Here is a 21,727-nt window from a genome sequence, read left to right as displayed (position 1 = left end):
ATGCTAAGGGCGCCATGGAGATGGTGATGTTTTGGTGACATTTTTCTCTGCTCCACAGTTGATAGGGCTAAGAGACTTACTGGTTCAGTCTTTGACTCAATGTGTAATAGGAGAAGGTGATTAATAGTCTGGAAGTTGTGTTTCGATATAAAGAAATTGCCGCTGTATTTTTTTTCTCGCTGGTTAATTGCCATTTTGGAAGGCCAGACAGTGAGCCAGAGCCTTTAGGGAGATTATGCTCATCTGCAGGAAGAAGCAAATTGAAAAAGGTTAAACACCCATCTGATGAGGGACAATTTATCTCCATCTCGACACCACTATTAAGAATCTTGCCTTGCAAAAGGTCACTAGCATTGTCAGTGACAAACTATGGCATCTTCAGAAAGAGTGTCTTCATAGATTCCTCAGGGGTGACAAGGACCCTGTGTTGTCTACCGTTACTCCCTGGGCTCATGGCTGGAGCCAAGGGCAAGGGCAGGTCAGCAGTGCATGAGAAATGGGGAGAGAGTCCTGTGCTGCCCACAGACCAGAGCGAGTAAGAGCAGGAAATTATTTTAGGCCACTACTAGAGTAATAACATTTGCATCCTGGCAGGCTGCTTATCTTTCATCGACAGGTACTTCCTGGTACTGAACTGCAGCTTGTGCAGGGCTTCATGTGCTCTTTATATCTCCCATCCGGCAACTGGCAGCACATCAGTGCACAACCAGGAAACAATGCATGTTTAATCAGTCACTGATTTGAAAACCATAGCTCCTTGGCAACATCAGCCCTGCCTGCCCACACTGCAGGCAAAGCAGGGACACTGGGGTTGGGGATGGAATGTTCTCCAAGCAACAGCTTGATCTTTGCAAGGCAGCATCCTTACAGAGGGAAGCAGTCTCTGTGTGCAGAATTTGCAGCGTTCAGGGATGTCTGCTTGTTTGCACAGCAAGGCAGGATCTGAAACAGAGGAGTAAGTTGACATGTGGATCCTCTGCTGTTACTGCTGGAAGCAATTTATGTGTGTGAGCACAAATATGCAGGTGATCAGCCTCCCTTCAGCACACCCCTCTGAAAATGACCTGTTCTGTTCAACGAGTTAGGAATCTGAGTCTGAATAATGATTAATTTGCTTTCAGGTGTCTCAGATAGCATACAGGTTTATATGCTAATATCTGCTTACTGAGAGCAAAGCAGTAAGTAGAGCACAGATGATTCAGAGTTTATCAGAACAGAGATAAAGGCTTCACCAAAACTCTGGAATTGATCCTCTTCTGAACACTGAACCATTTGGGTTTTGTTCATGCTGAACAGGCTGCTCAGTTCATTCTGCCCAGTTTGTGGTTAAGAATGTGATTGAATTCAGCAATCTGGGGGATCTAATGTAGATGACAAATATGACAGACCTTGCTGATGTTCAGTTTCAAAAAATTCAGACTTCTGTTTGAATTTCAGGTGGAGGGAAGACGTAAGAAATGCACAGTGTCTCAAAGAAAAAAGCCCCTGCATATTTTGCTATAGTTCATTTACCTGCAGTAGTGTTGTTTCTTAGTGTGAATGCACTGTACTGATTTGTGAATATTGGTGCCAAGAAGTTCTCCAGCAATAAGAAGTGAGGGTATAAGGTGTGAATACAAGTGTGTCCATTCTCACTTGGTAGGAGAGTCAGGACAAAACTTAATTTCTGTGACAAGCTTGGGGAAAACAACAAAACAACAACAAAACCCTTGAAGGATCATAATGCACCAAAGACAACTATTTATGTGGCATAGACTTTTGGAAGCTATTAAAACTCAGAAAGTTTTGCACACACAAAACCAAACCAAACCAAACCAAACCAAACCAAACCAAACCAAAACAAAACAAAACAAAACAACCCCCTTGAGGTAGATGATATTGCCAAGGGAAAAGTGCTCCCATTTAAAAGCAAACCGTAAACAAATTCAATTGAATTCTCAACTTATAAAATATTTTTACGTCCTGAAATGCTGTGTCCATGTGGTTGGCAGCCATGCAGCTCTGTAAGCTGTGCTGATGGCTGCTCTCAGGAGCACTGTGTGTGCGCTGATGTTCATCTCCCACCATGTCCCTGGGGCATGTACTGCCTGCCTGCGTGCTCTCACAAGGAACATCCTCAGCATTTCTGGCCCCTCCTGTGTCTTACCCCACCCCTGCATCTCACTCTGGAGAAGCACAACTTTCCTAACGTGATTTACAGAAGAGGCAGTTGTTATGAAATCTTGCATTCTTCCTACTAAAAAATCCTTTCTCATCTGGAGAATACAAATACGAGGTATTTCACCTGTCTGAAAAGCTCAGCAACTAATGTTTACTGAAAATAAATGATTGTTAACCCACAGTGAAAATTTAAATTTTAAGGATTTTATGTATAAAGTCAGTATGTGCCCTGGTCCTCTGAGATGGGCAACAGGTACGTGGGATTGTGCAGGCAAGATCTGTCCTGGGGGTAAAAGGTGCTAAAGAAGAGATTTCAGTAGTCATTGAGGAGAGGGTTGGGGCTCTTCCTCTGGGCCTGGGCAAAGTGTCAGCCTGACACTGCAGGTAGGGGAAGCTGCTTTAGTTGCCACTGAGATAATGTTTCACTGGTCAGTCTGTGGAGCAGGTCCGACAGAACCTCTTACTTCAGCCTGTGCATTACAGTATTTACAATGACAGATAAGATGCATGTTTTTGTTGTTGTTCTCTGGAGGTCTCTCTCCAAGTGTCAGAGAGGTTTTGCTGCCAGTCTCCAAAAGGTTGCTATTGGCATGTGGTTCAAATGCTTTTACCAGCAAAGGTGTCCCTGCCAACAGACTTGCCAACCTCGTGATTATGGCTTTGAGCCAGTCTGTTGGGATGAGTGGACAAAGCTCATGTGGAAAGAGAGGTGTGAAGTGGCTCAAACACTTTCCATCTGAAGGGAGCACTGATGGCAGCCAACTCAAGTGCCTGCATAGAACTGATGCATACACACAAGAATAGAAGGAATTACAAGTCTAAGTGCTCTCCTCATCTACTTGTTTCTTCTTGACTCTGTGATGTAGGAGTTGCAACTACGCATTTCTAATTCCAGCCTTTGTCATCGGACTTGACTTTTCAAGGATTCTATGTTATAGTCTTGGTGGAATTAAATCTGCTTGACGTATGCATTTCTTAAGCCTCTAATTTCTAGGTTCCCAGTAGAATAATTCTAAGAAAAGATGCTTTCATTCCCTACCTTACTAATGGACACACATAGGTGCCCTTGTCCCCCCAGGGTGAGCCCAAGGGAGTTTGGTGCCTGGTTCCCCCGAGGCAACAGTGAGGCTCTGCAGACATTCCTATTGTTCAGCAGAAATATGCAGTCTGCCACCACAGCATGGAGTTCTGATCTGATGAAATGCAAAGATGCTTTTCTTTCCCCATTCGCTTTTGGTAAGCAATATTTAAAATAAAATACCTACCCTATTTTTTCTTAATTCTGATTTTTCACGGTCCTCAATGTGAAATGAAATCTGCAGAATTCCCTTCAGTAATTACACACATCACAGTCCTAAGGGCTTCCTGTCTCCCACTCAGAGGTTTCCAAAGTCATTTTAGAGTTTTTTCTGTACTGTTGTCTCTCATTCTCTGATGATGATTCCAAAGGCTTCACCCCAACTGGTCCAACTTCAGAAGTCCTTTTTTTTTTAAAATTTATTTATTTATTTATTTATTTTTTAAAGTAGATTCATTTGAAAGAGTGGGCATACAACCACCTGCACCTGATCACTACTCCCTGGGTATTACAAACCACTAAAACACAGAAATTGTTGTGCTTATGGGCTTTCATTACAAGCACAATTTTCTGATAACTTTGACACATGCAAGATTCAAGAACTCAGTCATTCTTTTGATTCCAGCCTGGTAGCATTGTATTAGCACTAGGAAATATCTTGTAATATATTTCTGCACCAAAAGCGTAACCAGACACAGTATGATGTGGGAAGGGAAAAAAATAAACAGGAAAATTACTCTCTGCTCAGAGCTACTTATCTCTAAAGCTTCTAAAATCGGTATCCTCAGTTTCATAACACTCAGCTAGACAGAAATGGATAGCATAGGACACTGTGCATCATAGGAATGTAGAGGAGGACCTAAAACTGGAGGATGCCTCGTCCCCAAAGAGGCAAGAAAGAAATGTCGGGATGTGCAGCTGTGCTGCCCAGTATCCTGTCATTACTACAGCCAGCAGCATGTCAACAGCTTTGTGCTGAGCTTGCCAAGCCTCAGGGAGAGCCCTACCACGCTTGCACTGTCTGAACTTTCGTTCATCTTCCTGTAGCTCTGTGTTACTTTTTTTTCTGTGACAGCAGTTTCTCCACCTACCAGCTGCCCACAGCTAATTGGTTTGGAGAATTTCTCTTTTTATATGGTACAAACGCAGTTTTATATAGGTGGCAGTAACAAGTAGCAGATCTGTGTATAATGAGAAACTTAATGCAGTCAGGGAAGAGAGGTGCCAACCTGATGTAACTGCAGAGACTCAGATAAGTGGGGATGTAGAGTGCAGCACAGAGGAGTCTAGGGATGTAATGCTAACAGCTGGAGCGTGGCACTGGCAATAGAAACTCCATGGCTCTTATCAGCATCCAGAGTAATGCATACCTAGAGCTGTGCAAGGCTGGGTTTGCAGCTTACAGAGCATGCAATGAAATAGCTTTTAACATGCTTGAAATACACCATACATAATAGATTCATCTGTAACATGGATCTGCATAATGTCCAGATGAGTGAAAATTAGGAAGGTTCGGTTGCATACTGGGAAGTGCACACAAATATATGTGATTGAGTGTGGAAGAAGCCAGCATCATCAACACCAGTTTTCCCAACAAAGGACACCAAAGGCTGAAGGTATTACAGTGTTGTGTTACTGCAGTTTGAAGATACAGACTTTATGACCCAAAGAAACAACTGAGGGGTGAGCACAATCCCAAGAATACTGATAAAAATTAATAAGTGTATTACATTATTATCTCTACTATTATTATTGGCACTTTTCCATACACTGAAGTATTTTAACTTTAGTTTCTTCCTTTTTATTCCTGCAATAATTCTTTCCTCTGTGTATCACCTTGCTGTCAGCAAGCTGCATTAACAGGAAGTTGTATTGTTACTTTTTTTGTGGTTGCTGTTTCAGCAGATTATTTGATGCGCTACCTTCTGCATGTTTCCCTTAGAATGGGATGGTGGGGAGTGCTTCTTACCTCGGAACTCTGATCTCTCTCCTTGTTTTCCTCCTTTCACCAGACTGGCTACAGATAAGTGTTTTTGCATTTTCATTTCCCCCTCTCTTGGATGCTGATCTCTGTTTATCATAGTACTGTAGAATTGTGGAATTGTAGAATGGACTGAGTTGAAAGAGACCTTAAAGATCTGCCCTAGGCTGGTTGTCCTCCACCAGATCGGGCTGCCCAGGGCCCCATCCAAATTGGCCTTGAACACCTCCAGTGATGCAGCATCCACAGCTTCTCTGGACAGCTCTACCAGGGCCTAACTGCCCTCTGAGGAAGGGATTTCATTATAACTTATAATCCAAATCTCCTCTCATTCAGTTTAAAGTGATTCCCCATTGTCCTGTCACTATCAGACTGTGTAAACTGTTGATCTCCCTCCTGCTTACAAGTTCTCTTCAAGTACTGACAAGCGACAGTGAGGACTCCCTGGAGCCTTCTCCAGTATAAACAGGCACAGCTCCCATTTCTTCTCAGAAGTGCTCCAGCCCATTGATCATTTCTGTGGCCACTCTGGTCCTGATTCAACAGCTCCACATCTTTCTAGTATTGGGGGCCAATCTGGGTGCAGCACTGCAGGTGGGGACTGATAAGGGCAGAGCAGAGGGGACAGTTTCCTGCCACCCCTCTTTTGTTACAGCCCAGGATACTGCTGGCCTTCTGGGCTGTAATCATATGCTGCTGTCTTGCATACAGCATTTTGTCCACCAAATAAAAAAGACTGATTTTAAATAGAGGTGAATGTATTGGTTATGTCCAGCAGATTTGGCACTGGTTATCCCTGTGTTCCTGTAAACATCTAGATCGATAGGCCAAATGATGCTATATTACAATTTCTCCTTTGTTTCAAGTCCTTCTCCACTAATCAAATCTTAAATTTCAATCAGTAATGGATTTCCTGATGGTTAGAGAAATGCAGCATTGACACATGCATCTTAGGCTGATGTAATAGGAGTGCAGAGTTCTGTCACCATGCTTCTCGCTGGTGCCTGTCACCTGGGCCATGTCTGTGTTCACAAGCTGATGCTCTCAACACAGGTCTCTCTCAGTATCTCCATTATGAGATTATTGGTGTTGTATGGGACCCTGCTCCTATACAGACTGCTAGCAGGAACCAGAAAGCAGCCATTTACACAGTACCAGGCCTAGAATATTGGAAAGTGCCTGCATATAAGCATTTGTAAAACAAATTTTCTGCTGAAAGACATGTTCTTTTTAAAAATAAATTGGCCAAACCATCTCATGTGGCCTTGTGCTGGTGCAAAATGTAGTTCGGTCATATGAACAAGCAACTGGACTATGAATGCTCTGTTTCTGATATACTTTTCCTGCATTTCAATCCAGATAATGCTAAAAAGAATTTGTTAGCGTTATCTACCCAGAAATTGCATAATCTGGCATGTTTGTTATCTCTGGGAGGAAGTCACTATCTTCTGATGGATGAAACCTCACAAGTTTTTGTACAAACAGTCATGCGATCCAGACGTCACCCAAGATGGCTGTTTTGATGATGCCAACCAAAAAGAAAAAAGAAAAAAGAAAAAAAAGAAAAAAAAAAGGCACAAAAAAACCCATGTCCCACACGGTAACAACAAACACTAAATATTCCTCAGAACAAATCACGACAAAAATAATGAAAGTTCTACACTGCTGGTTTGCAGACTGATGTGCATGTTAGGCAAAGCGTAGTAAATGCCAAGTAAATGCTCCCGACTGCGCTATCACACCTGTGCACAGCTGCCTGTAAAGAATCTGACTGACTAAAGGAAAACAGGGGACTACAAAGCCTTGAAAAATTCAGAACTCCCAGGACTTGCGATGGCAAGGCACAAATTCGGCCCTATTTCTTAGGGACAAAATGTGTAACTGGGATTTACCCTCTGCTAGAGGATCTTTCTGAAAGGTTTAATTCCTGTTATTCAGCTGCCCTGTCATTGTCCAAATCTGGGATCCAAATCAATACAAATATTGAACTATTTGCCTCAAATAAATTAACTCAAGCGTTAATCATTCCTGTGTTGGGCTCATTTCTAGAACACAAGGTAAATTTTAGCCTCTGAAGAGTTCAAGGAGAAAAGAAGGAAGGCTGAATAAAACACAATGTCCTAAAAATGTTCTGCTTTGGAAAAAAATAATAAATAAATATATGTCACGTGGGTTAAAATAGATGTAGACATTCCCTACCAAGGTACAAAGTACTCTGGTATGCAGAAATACACCAGTAAACTCACAAAAAATATATATATTTTCAAGTCATGCAGAAAAAGTTTGTGGAGGAGAGGGACGGTCTGCAAAGCCCATCACCATCTCATGGTCCCAGGCTAGGATCTTCTTAAATTCTAGGCATTAGATACAGATGTCAAACTGCAAAAGTACATCCATCAGCCAAAGTATTTTCTCTCTCCCCCATGACATACCATAATTTACCATATTACTCCAAGGCAAAGCAAAAGCTGTAAGATAAAACCTGCTTAGAATTAAGTACCCTTATTTCAAGTCTAGGGATTTCCCCAGTGGACCTTATTCTTAGAATAAAATACAAAATAATTCTGGGCACGACACTGAGCAGAGTCAGTGTAGTTCTCAATTCATTACCAACACTTCAGTGTAGGATTAAGACCCCAAATGAGTAATGTGAAAACAGAAGGAAGCACAAAATACAACACATCTCTTGTGCAGATAGTGTTATACTTTCTCTGCTTGAGGCTTTGTCTTTTTGGTTGGAACATCCCTGGTCATCAGCATCAGAAATCTGCTGTGGCTGGTGTGGGTGGAGCATCAGCCACCCACTTTAATGATTAACTCCTCAGAAATCAGACAGTGCACTGGGGGAACTTGCAGAGGGTATGAGCTTTCCCTTCCAAAGTTTACAAAACACTTAAATTCAGACTTTTTAGCCCTTACATGGGGACTTTCCCAGTACTGAAGCTTCCTGGAAAGAGATACTGTGTTGAGCCAGGGGTTACTGACATATGGATGTTCTCTGACTGTTGCAGCTTGGATTGAAAACAAACACCAAACACCAAACTCTTTCTGCCTAACACTAGGAACTCAGTCCAGTTCTTTGTTATCCTGGGGTAGGGATGGGGAGAAATTCTCTTGATGAATTCTGCTCCAGTTGTCACCAAAGATTGTTCCAGAGTCAGTGTCAGGCCTGAGAGACTGCTGTGGGGCAGGCTCTTCAGTTGTTGAGAAAGATGAAAGGATCATCACACCAAGCTTGGCGATTTGATGTGTTCGGAGCTACGATGAAGAACAAGCTTCTCAACAAGTGTTCTGCCTGGTGTAGATTTTACCTATCAGCATAATCTGTTCTGTAGAAGTTTTAAAGCTTGATAGTGATTTCCTGGGAGGCAGAACTTTGCCGTACTTGAATGATGAGGCTATTTCAGGTACTGCAATGTTTATCTCAGCTCTGGTCTCTTGAAAACCAACACATGGTTTCCTGTCAACACGAGCAAAGTGGTAAGCAGACCAGAAGAGTTTGCTGTGGGGCAGGATGGAAGCGGCAGCTTATAAGTGGGCATATGTATAGCTGGCAAGAGCACTAATGAAACACGTTTCTTCTGTGTAAGGATGTAAAGTAAGCCAACCTTACCACTGTGGATTTCAGTGGTAAAAAGGACCAAATGATCGTTTAAAACTTTAACAGTAAGGCTTTCGTTTTGTTTTGTTTTTCCATTTGTTTTCTTAAATATAGTCTATTACACACTTTCCAGAGGACTCACAGAAAAGTTAATCAAATTTGCTAATTTGTAAACCATAAAAACGTACAGAATTCATTATTTATAGATCTCACAAGGAAATAATAATTAAAATACTTAAAAGCAATAGAACCCAGACAGTTTTCCTTTTCATTCCATACAAACTTGATTCAGGATGTCTAATTTTATATCCAGCAATATACTTCAATAACTTGAAAGAGAAGTTTGGCATGACTCAGCTCATGTTTTTAATACTTCCTTCTCTGATGTATAAAAAAATCAATAAGTCTGAACTCCACAGCATAGTTTTCTATTGACAGAGCTTCACAAGACTGAATCACCATACACATCCAGTATGGCAGTATTTCAGTGTCACTTAACTGTGGACTTCTGGAGCCACGTAGAATTTTGTGCCTCTCTAATCACTAGAAGCAGAAATTCATAAATAGACTAAATCCAAAGTGATCAGGAAAGAAGAAAAAGTCAAATTCAAAGCAAAGCTGACTCTACATATAGAGAATTCTAAAAGTACACTACATTTTCTCTGTATCCAACTAGGATAACAGCTACTACTCTGTCCTAATTGCATGACAGAAGTCAAAGTGACAGAGATTTTGGGGTATAAAGTATAGAGATATGAAGAAATAGCCCTGAAAAAATATTCCCAGCCTTATTGCTGAAAATGCTCTTCTGGAAATGTATTAGTTTTGATTCTCTATCCTCAAGCACCTGGAATTATTCTCTGTCCCTATGGCTGATGAGCTCAAATTGTCACAGGGTACAATTTACATCTGGGATTCCTAAGGATGGTCACAGAATGGTTGGTACTGGAAGGGAGATCTGGAGGTCATACCATAGAAAAGTAGAATCACAGAATGACAGAATCAGTCACAGAGTGGCTTCGGTTGGAAGTCAAAGATCATCTAGTTCCTACTCCCCTGCTATGGGAAGGGTTGTCAGCCACTAGATCAGACTGATCAGGAACTCGTAAAGCCTGGCCTTCAATCCCTTGCCTTACTCCTTTCCACATGCAGAGTGATGCATTACTTTTGTAACTTGTCAGTTTCCATAGATCTGAAAAACAAAATCCTCCAAAGTAAAAATCTGAGAGCTTTTACTATATTAATGCTCACAGAAGGAGGCTCTGAGGGACGAGAAGGCACGTGGGTTTTCACAGAGGATGTCTAGGCATAAGCCTCAGTTTTGTTTTTATGCTGACTGAGCTGTTCAAGTCCACACCTTTAACCAGATAAGCTGTTTGTGTGGATGGAACCCAAGAGCTTTTTGTATGTCTGTGGATAACCTGACAACTGTGCCAATTTCTGGTCTCTGCTTCTGAGCTAAATCTCCCTCTGCAGCTTCTGTCATGTTCTCCATGAAGGGAAGGAAAATTGTCTTTTCAGTGTCTGGTCCTCACCAACGCAATGGTGCTCTCAAAAAAACAAACCAAACCTGATGGCAATGGCGTCTGGTGAACAAAAGCACAAGATAATGCAAATGATAAGATGCGTACAAAGAGGAAAGAACAAGATCTTCATCACAGCATGCAGAGCAGACTGAGCAGGCACAGCATGACACGGTGCAGGTGGAGAGAAGTGAGATGATAGTCACAACTCATACAATTCATTGCCAGTTCACTGCTATTTCAAAAGGTGTAACATTCACCAAGTACACAAGATAGGCGTGTTACTGAACACTGAGAATTAAACGACAGAATCAATATTACTCTGGAAGCACATAAAAATCTGACAAAGATAGAAGATCACTCAGCTACTCCTCTCTTTCCCAGTCAACAGAGGAAATGTCACCCTTGGAATGTAAGAAACTGAGATGAACTTTGTTACAAATCTTTCCTAACATCTGCATGCATAGTTCATCTGCTGCATTATCCTGAACCCACATACACATAAAATGGTAAACAAACAAGCTCTAAAGAAATGTGATAGTGCAGCAACAAAGAGGAAGAATGGATGACATTCCAGAGAGGATGTGACAGCAGTCAACCTAAACTTAGTTGTAGACACCCTGATGTGCTAATACAATGAGTAATTGCTTGCTCCAGGGTATGGATTTTCAAATTAGTACCTTCAAAAGATAATTCTGTAGTTTCCAAGTAAAACCATGCTTCATTAGAATGAAAAGAAAAAAAAAAAAAAAAAAAGAAACCTAAATACATGTTCTGCCACTATATCTGTCTGTAACATTTTTATTTTTTATTATTACTGCTTTTAGGAAGGGCAGAAAGGCATGCAAGCAGTGAAAGAGGAGATGAGAGAGTTAACTCCTTCCTCACTTCATCTTTCTCCTCATAGGAAACAGTTTCTTGCTTGTCACCAACAGCTGGACATACCCAGAAGGACTTCTGTTCCAGCATGATGATTGAAAAGGATGGAACCATGCCCTTTGCCCATCTTTTGTCCCCCACCAAGGGCCCAATCAGCTTCAGGATCATACAGGCTCTTTGCAGCATTTCTGTACGCACTGTGGGAAGCTTACAGTCGCTCCGCATCCACAGAAGCATGAGTGAGCTGTCAGTAAAGGGGCTAGACCAAAGTGCTGGTCCATGCTTCAAGTCTGGGCTCTGACAATGATATGTCAAGGTATGCAGGCTTCTGAGCAACTTCCCTTTCTAATCTGCTTTAAAGACGTAAAGAAGGTGACCAGAATGTGGTTATATTGTCTCACAGAATAAACTCTCTTTCTGTCTGGAAAGAAGAAATAGGTAGAATTTCTCTGAAAGATCATTATCAAAAACATTTCAGAGAAGTCTTGAGTATCTAAAATACAACAAGAAAAAAAAATGTATTGCAGAAATGATTTATTTCATGCCAACTTAAGTCATTGACTAAATATTTTAACATACATTTCAAAAATATATCCAGTACATCAATAATTTAAATACTACACAGGAAGATTTATAACTCGGTGAATTTTAAAACAATGTTTTATGCACACATACTTGTATCATAAGGCAAAAGAAGCTAGTCTATCCATGAGCAGCACTCCTACAGACTAAACTTGATGTACACTGGAGAATAAACATCTTCTGTTACTAGACTTGAAAATAATTTCCCTTGTCTTCCAGACACTCCTGTATAACATGATCTCTTAAAGAAAGTAATTCCTACAGTGACAGTTAAGATATCACACTTGAACTAATTCACAGGAATGCCAAATATAACAACAATATCCTGAAGAAATAATTGAAGTTGCATATTATTATTGCCTCTCAATTACAGCTAAAACACACGCACACAAAATTAGGCATGCTGAGGAACACATTCCAGTGCATTTTAATGGAGACAAAGAGCAAATGTGATTGGGATTACTGTACAATTGAAACAGAAGATACCAAATGTAATGCAATACAATCAATGACAGCCATCTATATACTAGAAAGGGATCTAGTTCAAGGTGCTATTCTGCTAGGGATGCTGTGATTCTGTCAACATAATCAAATGGTGTAGGAGTGTCTCAGCTTCAGATTAGACTACTTAATTAGAGGCACAGATAAGATCAAGAGAACTGCTGTGAAGCAGCATATTCCTGCAGAGTCCATTAGGGAAAAGGAATGTAAGAATTTCAAAAGGTTTACAAGATACACCAGTAAGCTTCTCTGTAAGGAAAAATTTAAAAAAAAGATCATTTTCTGAATGCTAAAACAAAAATTAAAAGCTAGGAGACAATATATGCAATGAGTGGCTTTTATTTAATTATTAAGATAGAAACAATTATCTGTCACAAATAGGCAGATTTCCTTAGGAAGCCTCACAGGAAGTCTCCATTCATAAAATGATCTCTATTTAGTATTGTATATCCCCTCAAATGGCAAGTAATTAACAGCAGTAATGAAAACTGGAAGAAATAATGTACTTTTCATTAAACATTGTCAATATTCTGAGATAAATTTAATAAACTGAGAATTATCATCATTACTGAAAATCAGAGTAACCATTGGTAATATTTCATATCTAAAAATCATGACTGTGTTTTAAAATAGCAAGAATAAATATTCAACAGATAGCAGCTTTCCACCATTCCCATTAATACTGCTAATGACAATTTATTTTACAAGTGCTTGATTGCAAAACAAAGACATATTATATATTGTGATTTTTCCAGTAGTGTAAGTTACAGTAGTATAAAGTTTGTTGCTGTACCTAAATAACAGAATATATCATAGTGTGCCCACATTATCACTTGCTAACACAGATTAGAAGCTCAGTGTCTTTTATATTCCCTCATAAAAAGAATTCCTGTCTTCACATCACTAAGAGCTGTGCCTTCACATGCAGAGAGGGCTCATTTCGCAATATATGTAAGTTAGCAGAACATGTACATGCTTAAATGCCTGAAAACACAGAACTACAAATCTAGCAGGAGCAGTAAGTTTGATTAGAGCTTTTTGCTATCTGTACTTCTTAAGAAATCCAGCACTGACAGACTGTTTAAGTAGTTACTTTTTTCACTCCCACTCTGTAAAGTTTGTGACAATTTACGTGGATTCTCCCCATTGGTTTACAAGCTTGGGTAGTTGTTTGGTGCCATTTCTATGCGTATGTGGTGTTCACAGCTTAAGATGTATACTCCAGCTGCTTGGCAATTCAAAAAGTGAAACTGTAAATTAAGGTATAACTGACAGTCTTTAGTTGCAAAGAAACATGATTGCGTACCAACAGAATTAATAAATTAACATCCTGTTTTCTAAAGCACACTTTGCAAGGTAGTTATACTTCAAATCATCTACTCTGGATCAAACGTGTTGCAACAAAAACATTAACATATATTACAATCACTGCTTAAACATGCCAAAGCTGGATTTAGTTTATTTACTTGTGTTTATTTATTTAAGGTAGTCTATTTTATAGCATAATTACAGTAGCAAAGAGCTCAGCAACAGATGCCACAGTCTAGCTAGGAGTTAGGGTAAATCTTCAGGCACTTACTTAACCCCCAGACAAGTTCTGCATTATTTTCTTAAGCAGTAACCCAAGTAGTCTGCAATGAGCTCAAGTACACAGCAAATGTTGTGCAGGTATATGGTTTGGTTCTGTAATGTTCTTTTATTTTAACCAGTCATTTTTAGTTGAAAGTTTTTCATATTTAGTCATAATAACTTACAATTACTTTTTGAAACACTAATTAGCTACAAAATGCACTTAGAGCAAGAATAAAAACTGTTACTCAGAAATGAATACATGGATAAAACATCAGATGGATGACACCACTTATCAACTCCCTATTTAAATTCTTAGTATCTAGCTGGTATGTGGCACTGGGGATCTCGAAGCACTACCCAGAGAACTGCTGAGCTATGCGTGTGGTTTCAAAAAGCAGCCATTGGTTACTCTACTACTCCACTGCAACAAGCAATAAAAGGTCAGAAGATTCCCATCTAAATGACCTCATAATTTCAATATTAGCAGATGGATTCCCACGGCAAATAATTTACAGTAAACTCCTCAAATTACATGGATATGATTTAGTGGAGGGCTGTTAGTTAGGGTAGTATGGTCAGGTTGTATTTGGACTTGATGATCTTTAAGGTCTTTTCCAACCTGTCCTATTCTATGATTTTATGATAATATGAGTACAGAAAAATCATGCCCTGAGAAGGCTGATTCAATACTCTGAAGTCAACAGCAGCAGCTAGATAGGAATATTTCACAAGAGTTCTGAAAAACAAACATTCCTTTCAGGATTTTTCCATTAGCACTGAATTAGATCCCTTTGTAGTGACATTTCAAGAGTTAAATAAAGAATTTACACTTTATTTCATCCATGTATTTTTACAAATACAAATTAAAAATAAACTTTTGGGCAATTAAATGATATATAAGCTATAAAAATAGAAATATAAAGTCTAGAAATGTTAATTGTTGATGGATGTCCAAAAACATATACAACCTCTTTCAGATCAGGCTGGAATAATAATAGCATTTCTAAGTGTATCTAATAAAATTTAAATATGTAACATCACAAAGTTGCTATAGAACAGTCTGCATCCAAAAACAAGTGTATAATTTTCTTGACTTTCATTCCCTGATACAGCCATGAGATTCTGATCAAGCTTTTAAAAGACATAAAATACCCAAACTAAAAAAAAAAAAAGTGTTCTCTTACATGCAATGTAGAAAATACATGAGCTTGGGTACATTTGAGCATGGCTGTGATTCAGTGTATTCACCTCAGAACTGAGGGTTAATTTATGTCTGCCCTTTATTTACATAACCATTTTTACACAAGTACTTTTCCTCCTTCATAATAACAATACAGTGTTTTAAAACAGGCAGATCAATACATTATAAATACCACTACTGTTAGAACACATAATGTACTAAATCACAGGAGGTAGAGTTAGATCCCCATTTACTTCAGAAAAAGACTACTTCTAAAAATTAGTAGAACATGTAGTTCATAAAAGTTTACTTTTCAGACTATCTTAGTCTCAGATGCTTTAATAGATGCCTGTCTTTTTAAGTATGATATAGAATTTATGATAGAAGCATGTTCTCTTTCCATTTTCATCATCATTTTACAATAAGATCAAAAGAAAACTCCCAAGTGCAAGGAATAAAGCAATAAAGCAGCATTTTAAGTTAATCATATTTCCCAAGATATCACGTGTATGACCACATCTCTTACCTTATGATTACACTTGAAAGTTCATTTGACTAGCTACAGCTTAAAACGTATCTATACCAATTAAATCACATAGAAGCACTTCTACATAGTTAATAATTGGCATTTTTGAATGGCATTTAAACGAATATGCATTTATTCTTTTTTGCAACAACTTACTGCAAAATACAGGCACCTTAAAAACTGATACATAATGCAAACAGGGCATCTGAGATGTTAAAAGTGTTCATCATTATCTAGTCATGCTATGTATTTCCCTTCCTCTAAAGAAACACTCAAAAATTTTAAGCTGTGTCTGAAGTTCATGCAAATTATTCTTTTTCAGAATTTAACTCATTATTCACATTAGACTTCTTTTATGCTTAAAACAACAACAACCACCAACCAAAACATTAGTGTGCCAAGACTTTTCTACAGTTAGTACTGTAAAAATCTTAAGCAGACGTCATGTCTTGCTAACATTTCCTTGCTATTGCACATACATTCCTCTGACAGTGAAACCTTCATCCATATTCTTTTAATCACACACAGAATCCTAGAATGGCTTGGGTTGGACCATAAGGACAATCCAACTCCTTGTGCCCATGGCCCCAACCAGCCTGGCCCTGAACACTGGAAAAGAAAATATTACCTTTCTTGACAAATACATGTTGTTCTAAAACTAATGAGCAAAAACTAATCGCAAGATTTACGAAAACAGGCTGCCATTCAGCCCTTCTGTTTATAGGGTCTGATCTAAAGAAAACTGAAGCCAAAAGAAGACTAATTTAAATCTGTAAATTTTGGACTAATCATAAATGTTTAAACAGAAAATGTAGAAAGTGTCCACTATTGTAGTCACTATAACTGCACTTTGGATGCATCAAGATTTTATCATAGCATCTTTTTCTATTAAAAAAAAAAAAAATCCTTCCAGAAAACATTCACTGTAAAGCTTAATATTGTAATGCAAGTTAAGCCTTTTTTATGAAACTTATTCTCTACTAATTTAATTGTTAGTTCCCTCCTTTTGGTCACTGCAAATAGCTCATATGGATGCACAATAACATCTGAAATAAAAACATATTCTTGTCATAAACGGTAGTGTTACCATACACAGATACACTTTGAAAATGTAGTTGTTTCTTCATTTTTTTTTAATTAAACAAAAACTGTCTTTTCTAGTTCAGCAATAATCATAAATACAATGTTTACCAAGCAGTGAGTAGGAAATAGATTGCCAATGATTTTTCTTTATATTTAGATTAGACATCCTCAAATATTCTGCTTCGAGACATTGACAGATATCTTCCACCAGGCTGGTACCTGCAGAATGAATTTTAAACATAAAAAGATGTCACATCAAAAAGAAGAAAGAACTATGAATACATACAGTTCTCACTGCACTCCTTACTCCTTAAGCCTCAATGATTATTATACGATCTGAAGTTCTACTGGATTACTGTTTCCATAAGTACTTTTTAGGCAGTCATTAAAGTAAACCTCATGTGAGCAAGAAAAACAGTGATATGAACATAGGGAGTATTGAAGAACTTTGTTATCTATTACAAACAAAAGAAAATGAATGTTTTTGTTGAATAGTACAAACTTTTCAACAAGCATTCTTGCTTGGGTGATTAACAGAACATCTCATGTTAATGAGAACATCTCATACTCCTAGGAGAAATACAGCATGAAAGATGATTAAAGCAAATGATTGCATAATTTCTGGGAGGTGGAGGGGGGGAGAAAGGAAGAGAGTATCAGGCAGGAAGGAGAAAGCAGCTTCACAAATTATTGGTCAAGTCTATTTTAAAAGGATTTTAAAAGCACAAATAAAATCTGATAATAGCACAGTGTACTTCCCTCTCTGCAGTACTTAGTAAACTCCAAACAGACAAAATCAGAACTTAGCCTTCTAAGTGCTATTACATCATCATGGACATTCGTAATTACTCTAACAGCTATCATTAAAAAAGAAAAACAACAAACAAACAAAGAATAAGAAACACACAATGTTATACAAGCTATTTTAAAGTTAATTAAAATTTTAAATGCATTTAATCTTGATATATAACCTCCATGAGATGAAATTAAGGTTACTAAAAGAAGGCTCAGTTATGTTCTCTGGATCCCTGTTTTCTTTCTGAAGTGAAGGACCAGAGTGTTTTCCCCTGCAAACACTGTGTAGGTGCCTGAAGACTTCAGATACTGTATCTGTCCCTAAGAAATTATATATGCCTACTTCCATTTTTGTAGACTGTTACTTATTTCAAACACTGTATAGAAGTGGAAAACAGAACTATGCTAGGCTGCTTCCTCTTTAAACTTTTGTGCTAAAAAGAAACCTGAAAAAAAACTTCAAAAGCGAAAACTTTTCCAAATGTGGTGACATTAGATTAGACAATTTTGTTGTCAGTAATAAGTACTGCTGAATTAATCTGTAGAACCTGTCAGCATCATTCATAAGCATTCCTTATGAACATGCTTATGAACTGGCATTTATTTGCTGAAGTTACAGACAAAACTCAACAGAAACAGTTTCAGATGTTTTACTGGATATTGGTATGCTAATTTAAACTGAAAACAACATACAAATTGTAACTTTTTCTGGAGAAATTTTAAATGATTTAACATAATACAGTTCTAAAACATAGCTGTCTAGATTTAAAAAGCACCATTAAACATGCTACTTCTTTCCCGAATGCAAGTAAAGTTTAGCAGCTACTTTATGACAGATACTGCAAACACGCACAATTCCCTATTATTCACATAGCTATGCTGCCTGGTCTAAGACTTTGTCCAATAGGTTTAGATTTTCATCTGTTTTACTAGTCTCAAGATCTGATGCCTTGGAGCACTCCTGCAACTACTGGTCCCATAATACTCAGTTTCATTTCCTGCAGTCCTTAAAGACTGCATTTATACAAGGAAACCAAGTAAGCTCTCTGAAGTCTTGTGAGAAATTGAAAAAAATAAAATACTGAGTATTTGTACGTCATTATTCTGTTCTTTCACTCCTGCATTCACATGCAATCATTTCCAGATTATGCTAACACACAACTTTATGTTCATCTCAAACCTTACTTAGACAAACGATAAAACCCAAAGGTTTCAATTGTGTTGAAAACACTTTTGATATCATCAGTGAGAAGGAAGAAAGAAAAGCAGGTATGTGAGAAGCAAATACTATTTATAGTGGTATTACTACAAAATCATCTGACATAACTGTTACAGGTCAGGAGATAGGAGCTATTAATATTTTTAAATTGTAAATACAACAGAAGATTCCTCACCTTCCAGAGTCCGATTCAAGAGGGTCATCATTAATTGAGTCTGCATTAAAATCCAAAGGTTCTGCATCCTGAAGAAGTTCTATTCTGTCTCTTTCAGTCCTACCATTTGTTCGGGTGTACTTCGATAGTGCTGAATAGGTAAAAGGAAGTAAAAAGATCCACTTATTCTATGAATACCTCCCAGCGTCTGAAAACATCCAACTTTAATGACCAGTATAATATTTTGCTAGTAACTCATCTAAAGTACAATCACAAATATTTAGAATAAATTCAGTATTAAATCAGACTTGGCTATACACTCAAAGTCTGGGTCTTTTTGGATTTTTTATTTTTGTTTATCTACAGTACAATGTAACTTCGACAAGCAGATGAGATGCATTTTGCAAAGAATCAAAGAAAATTAAAAATTATATAAAAACATTACAAATAATTGTTTTTAACCAAGGATGCTACGTGCAAAATTTAGCTGGATTTTTTTTTTTGTTGTTCAATATTCTTCTGTTAGTTTTGAAATGGAAAAACTCATGAATGAAAGAAACAGCTGTTTGGCAATTCACTGCCAGCTTCAGTTGGCATACATCTTATTTTGGTCCTGGTTAACAGCAGAATGTATTTGAATACAATTTCAGTTAGTCTGTGTCTGAAGATTTTGGTTTCCTACTGCTAAAAAGAGTGGGAGGAAGACCTACTTTATTTTCTATTGAAAGCACTTTCCTTGAATCTTCCCCCCTTTATTTTCTAAACTTTAGTTTTCCACCACTTCATTCAACCTGCCACATTTGGCTATTTAGTCTCCTTTCTCACCTGTTGTTAGCTTACAAGAATACAGGATTTATACACTAAAAGTTAGCAAAAGGACAAAAAAAAATTCAGTGGACACCAGAAGGTTTGCTTTTTTTCAAACATTTTCAATTCAACATTGTTGTTCTACAAACAAATACTACTGCACATGTAACAATCTAAATTGGCTAGTTTAATGTGCTATTAAATGACATGCATGCACTTGTGTATATTCTGGCTTTATATTTATTAGTCATTTCTCCAACCCTTATCAGTTCATGTACATTCTGACATGTGAAATTTCCACCTTCAAGGTATACCTTAAATATAAATGTTTTTACTACTCTAGGTGTATGTATGTGCCATGAGAGAAATTGAGTAATTTAGACCAGCCAGATTCCCCAGCCTCAACTAGTCAAAATGCAAAAGATGGGAAGAAACATGGCACTTGTCTTTAATGAGCAAGACAGCACTATTTCCTCCCTACAGAAGGAAGTGTATCAATATATGATCTAAGACAAAAAGGAAACAATTTACTTTTACTTACAGAGTCGGTATTGCACAGACAGGATATTAAAAACCTAAAAGCAAGCAAACAAGAAATCTCCACACTCAAAACAAAAACCCACAAAACTTACGTCTATTAGCATTAGTCTCTGAGAAGCTGGATTCTTTTTGCTCTGTGTGGACAACCCTGTTTCTAGTGGAATCCTCTCTATTTCCATATCGCTCTTTCCATTCCTTGAGAAAGACAAAAAAAGAAAAACATGAGCTGTAAGGAAAGTAACACAACAAAAGCATACACACGATCAAAACGTACTGTAGTGTAGAGCTAACTGCTCAATCTCGCCACACAGTGAAAGAAATACTTTTAAAATGTTACTGCTTGGTGTCCCGATACAAGAAGAGTTCTTGTTCTGTTTCTAACTCAATGTTTGTGTACCTTCACAAAACCAATTTCAGTAACTGCTCTTTAGAAGAAAAATACTCAGAGGAAACAAACCACAGATGCTCCTTGTTTAGTTTCTATTTCCATCTAGTGGCAGAATGGTAAAATACCCAGACAAAAAAGAAAAATACAGTTACTGTTAAACTTCTATCACACAACCTTTTAGCATTTAGTAATTTTAATATGAAGGATTATAAAGTATTAAAGAAGAAAACCTGCTCTTTTTAGGAGATAAGTTCATAACCCAGTAGAAACTTTTCCAATTCTTTCAGTAACTTCCATATTGATCAGATTCATACAAGGATCCTCAATATACTCAGAAGTTACTCGGCTGATTTATGCCAACAGATTTTACAGTTCAAAGCTGTAGAGGAAGTATTTATCACGATCTAACAAAAGAATAATCTCATGCGCTCCAAAAATTTCAAGAATGCATGTGCTACCGTTTAAAATGCAAACACAAAAAACAGGTAACATCTGAAGTTGAGTTTTCTATTGAAACTAAAATTGCTGATTCAGTTCATTTCAGCGTGCACCACAGATACAGTGCACTGACTGGTACTTAATTTTGTATTAAGGGAAAGCTTTAAAACTATGGTATGGAACGTGCAGAGCAGAGTATCAGAAGAAAGGTCTTTGCATTACTGGCTGTTAACAAGAATTGAATACAAGTATCCCTGACGTTGAAGAATCCAGAGGTTTTAGACCCAATATTATCCTGGCTTTCTGCAGATAATGCTTTTCCCTTTAGTCACTTTATTTTTCACATATACTCTTTAGATATCTTTTTTTCTATACTGAATTCAAAGTGTTATTGGTTAATAACAAAAGCTACAATTAACTGAAGCTGCTTTAGCAAAACTCTGAATTACAACTCAATTCAGTAAGCATTCAAAATTGCTTTGAAACAAAGATTTTGTTTGTTACTTAGTGACAGCAGTACTCATTCTTTCCTACTCATTCTCCTTTGCAAAGGGAACTGTTTTCTCTCTCAGAAATTACTCGCCAATTACTGTGACAATTACTCGCCAGTGACCACACAAAGCAGCAGGTAAGTCTGGGAAGAACACAGGGTCTCCACTCCAAGAGAACATTGCAACTCTGTAGTTATTTCAAGCAGATTCAGCATCAACAGAATGGACG

General features: G+C 37.9%; 1 protein-coding gene across 3 annotated transcripts in view; it reads right to left on the bottom strand.

Annotated features, from left to right (window-relative positions):
- Nucleotides 1–11,739: 11,739 nt before the first annotated feature.
- LMBRD2 (LMBR1 domain containing 2) overlaps nucleotides 11,740–21,727 on the bottom strand; it is a 31,823-nt gene continuing 21,835 nt past the window's right edge. For 2 of the 3 annotated variants that reach the window (XR_014939730.1, XM_015848478.3), the window contains 3 exons: nucleotides 20,274–20,376; nucleotides 18,856–18,985; nucleotides 11,740–16,885 (listed from right to left, as the gene is read on the bottom strand). Coding sequence is in view for 1 of the 3 variants with exons in the window: in XM_015848478.3 (XP_015703964.1) it covers nucleotides 16,825–16,885; nucleotides 18,856–18,985; nucleotides 20,274–20,376 (294 nt within the window). In the remaining 2 variants the exon portion in view is untranslated. The remainder of the gene's footprint in view (nucleotides 16,886–18,855; nucleotides 18,986–20,273; nucleotides 20,377–21,727) is intronic. The other variant, XR_001551905.3, reaches the window with a different exon arrangement.

This window comes from Coturnix japonica, chromosome Z, assembly GCF_054131305.1.
Source record: "Coturnix japonica strain WE chromosome Z, WE-NBRP24, whole genome shotgun sequence".
In the NCBI taxonomy this organism is placed as follows: Eukaryota; Metazoa; Chordata; class Aves; order Galliformes; family Phasianidae; genus Coturnix; species Coturnix japonica.
Note: the sequence above shows the minus strand (reverse complement) of the source record. Positions and strands in the feature narration are given on the sequence as shown.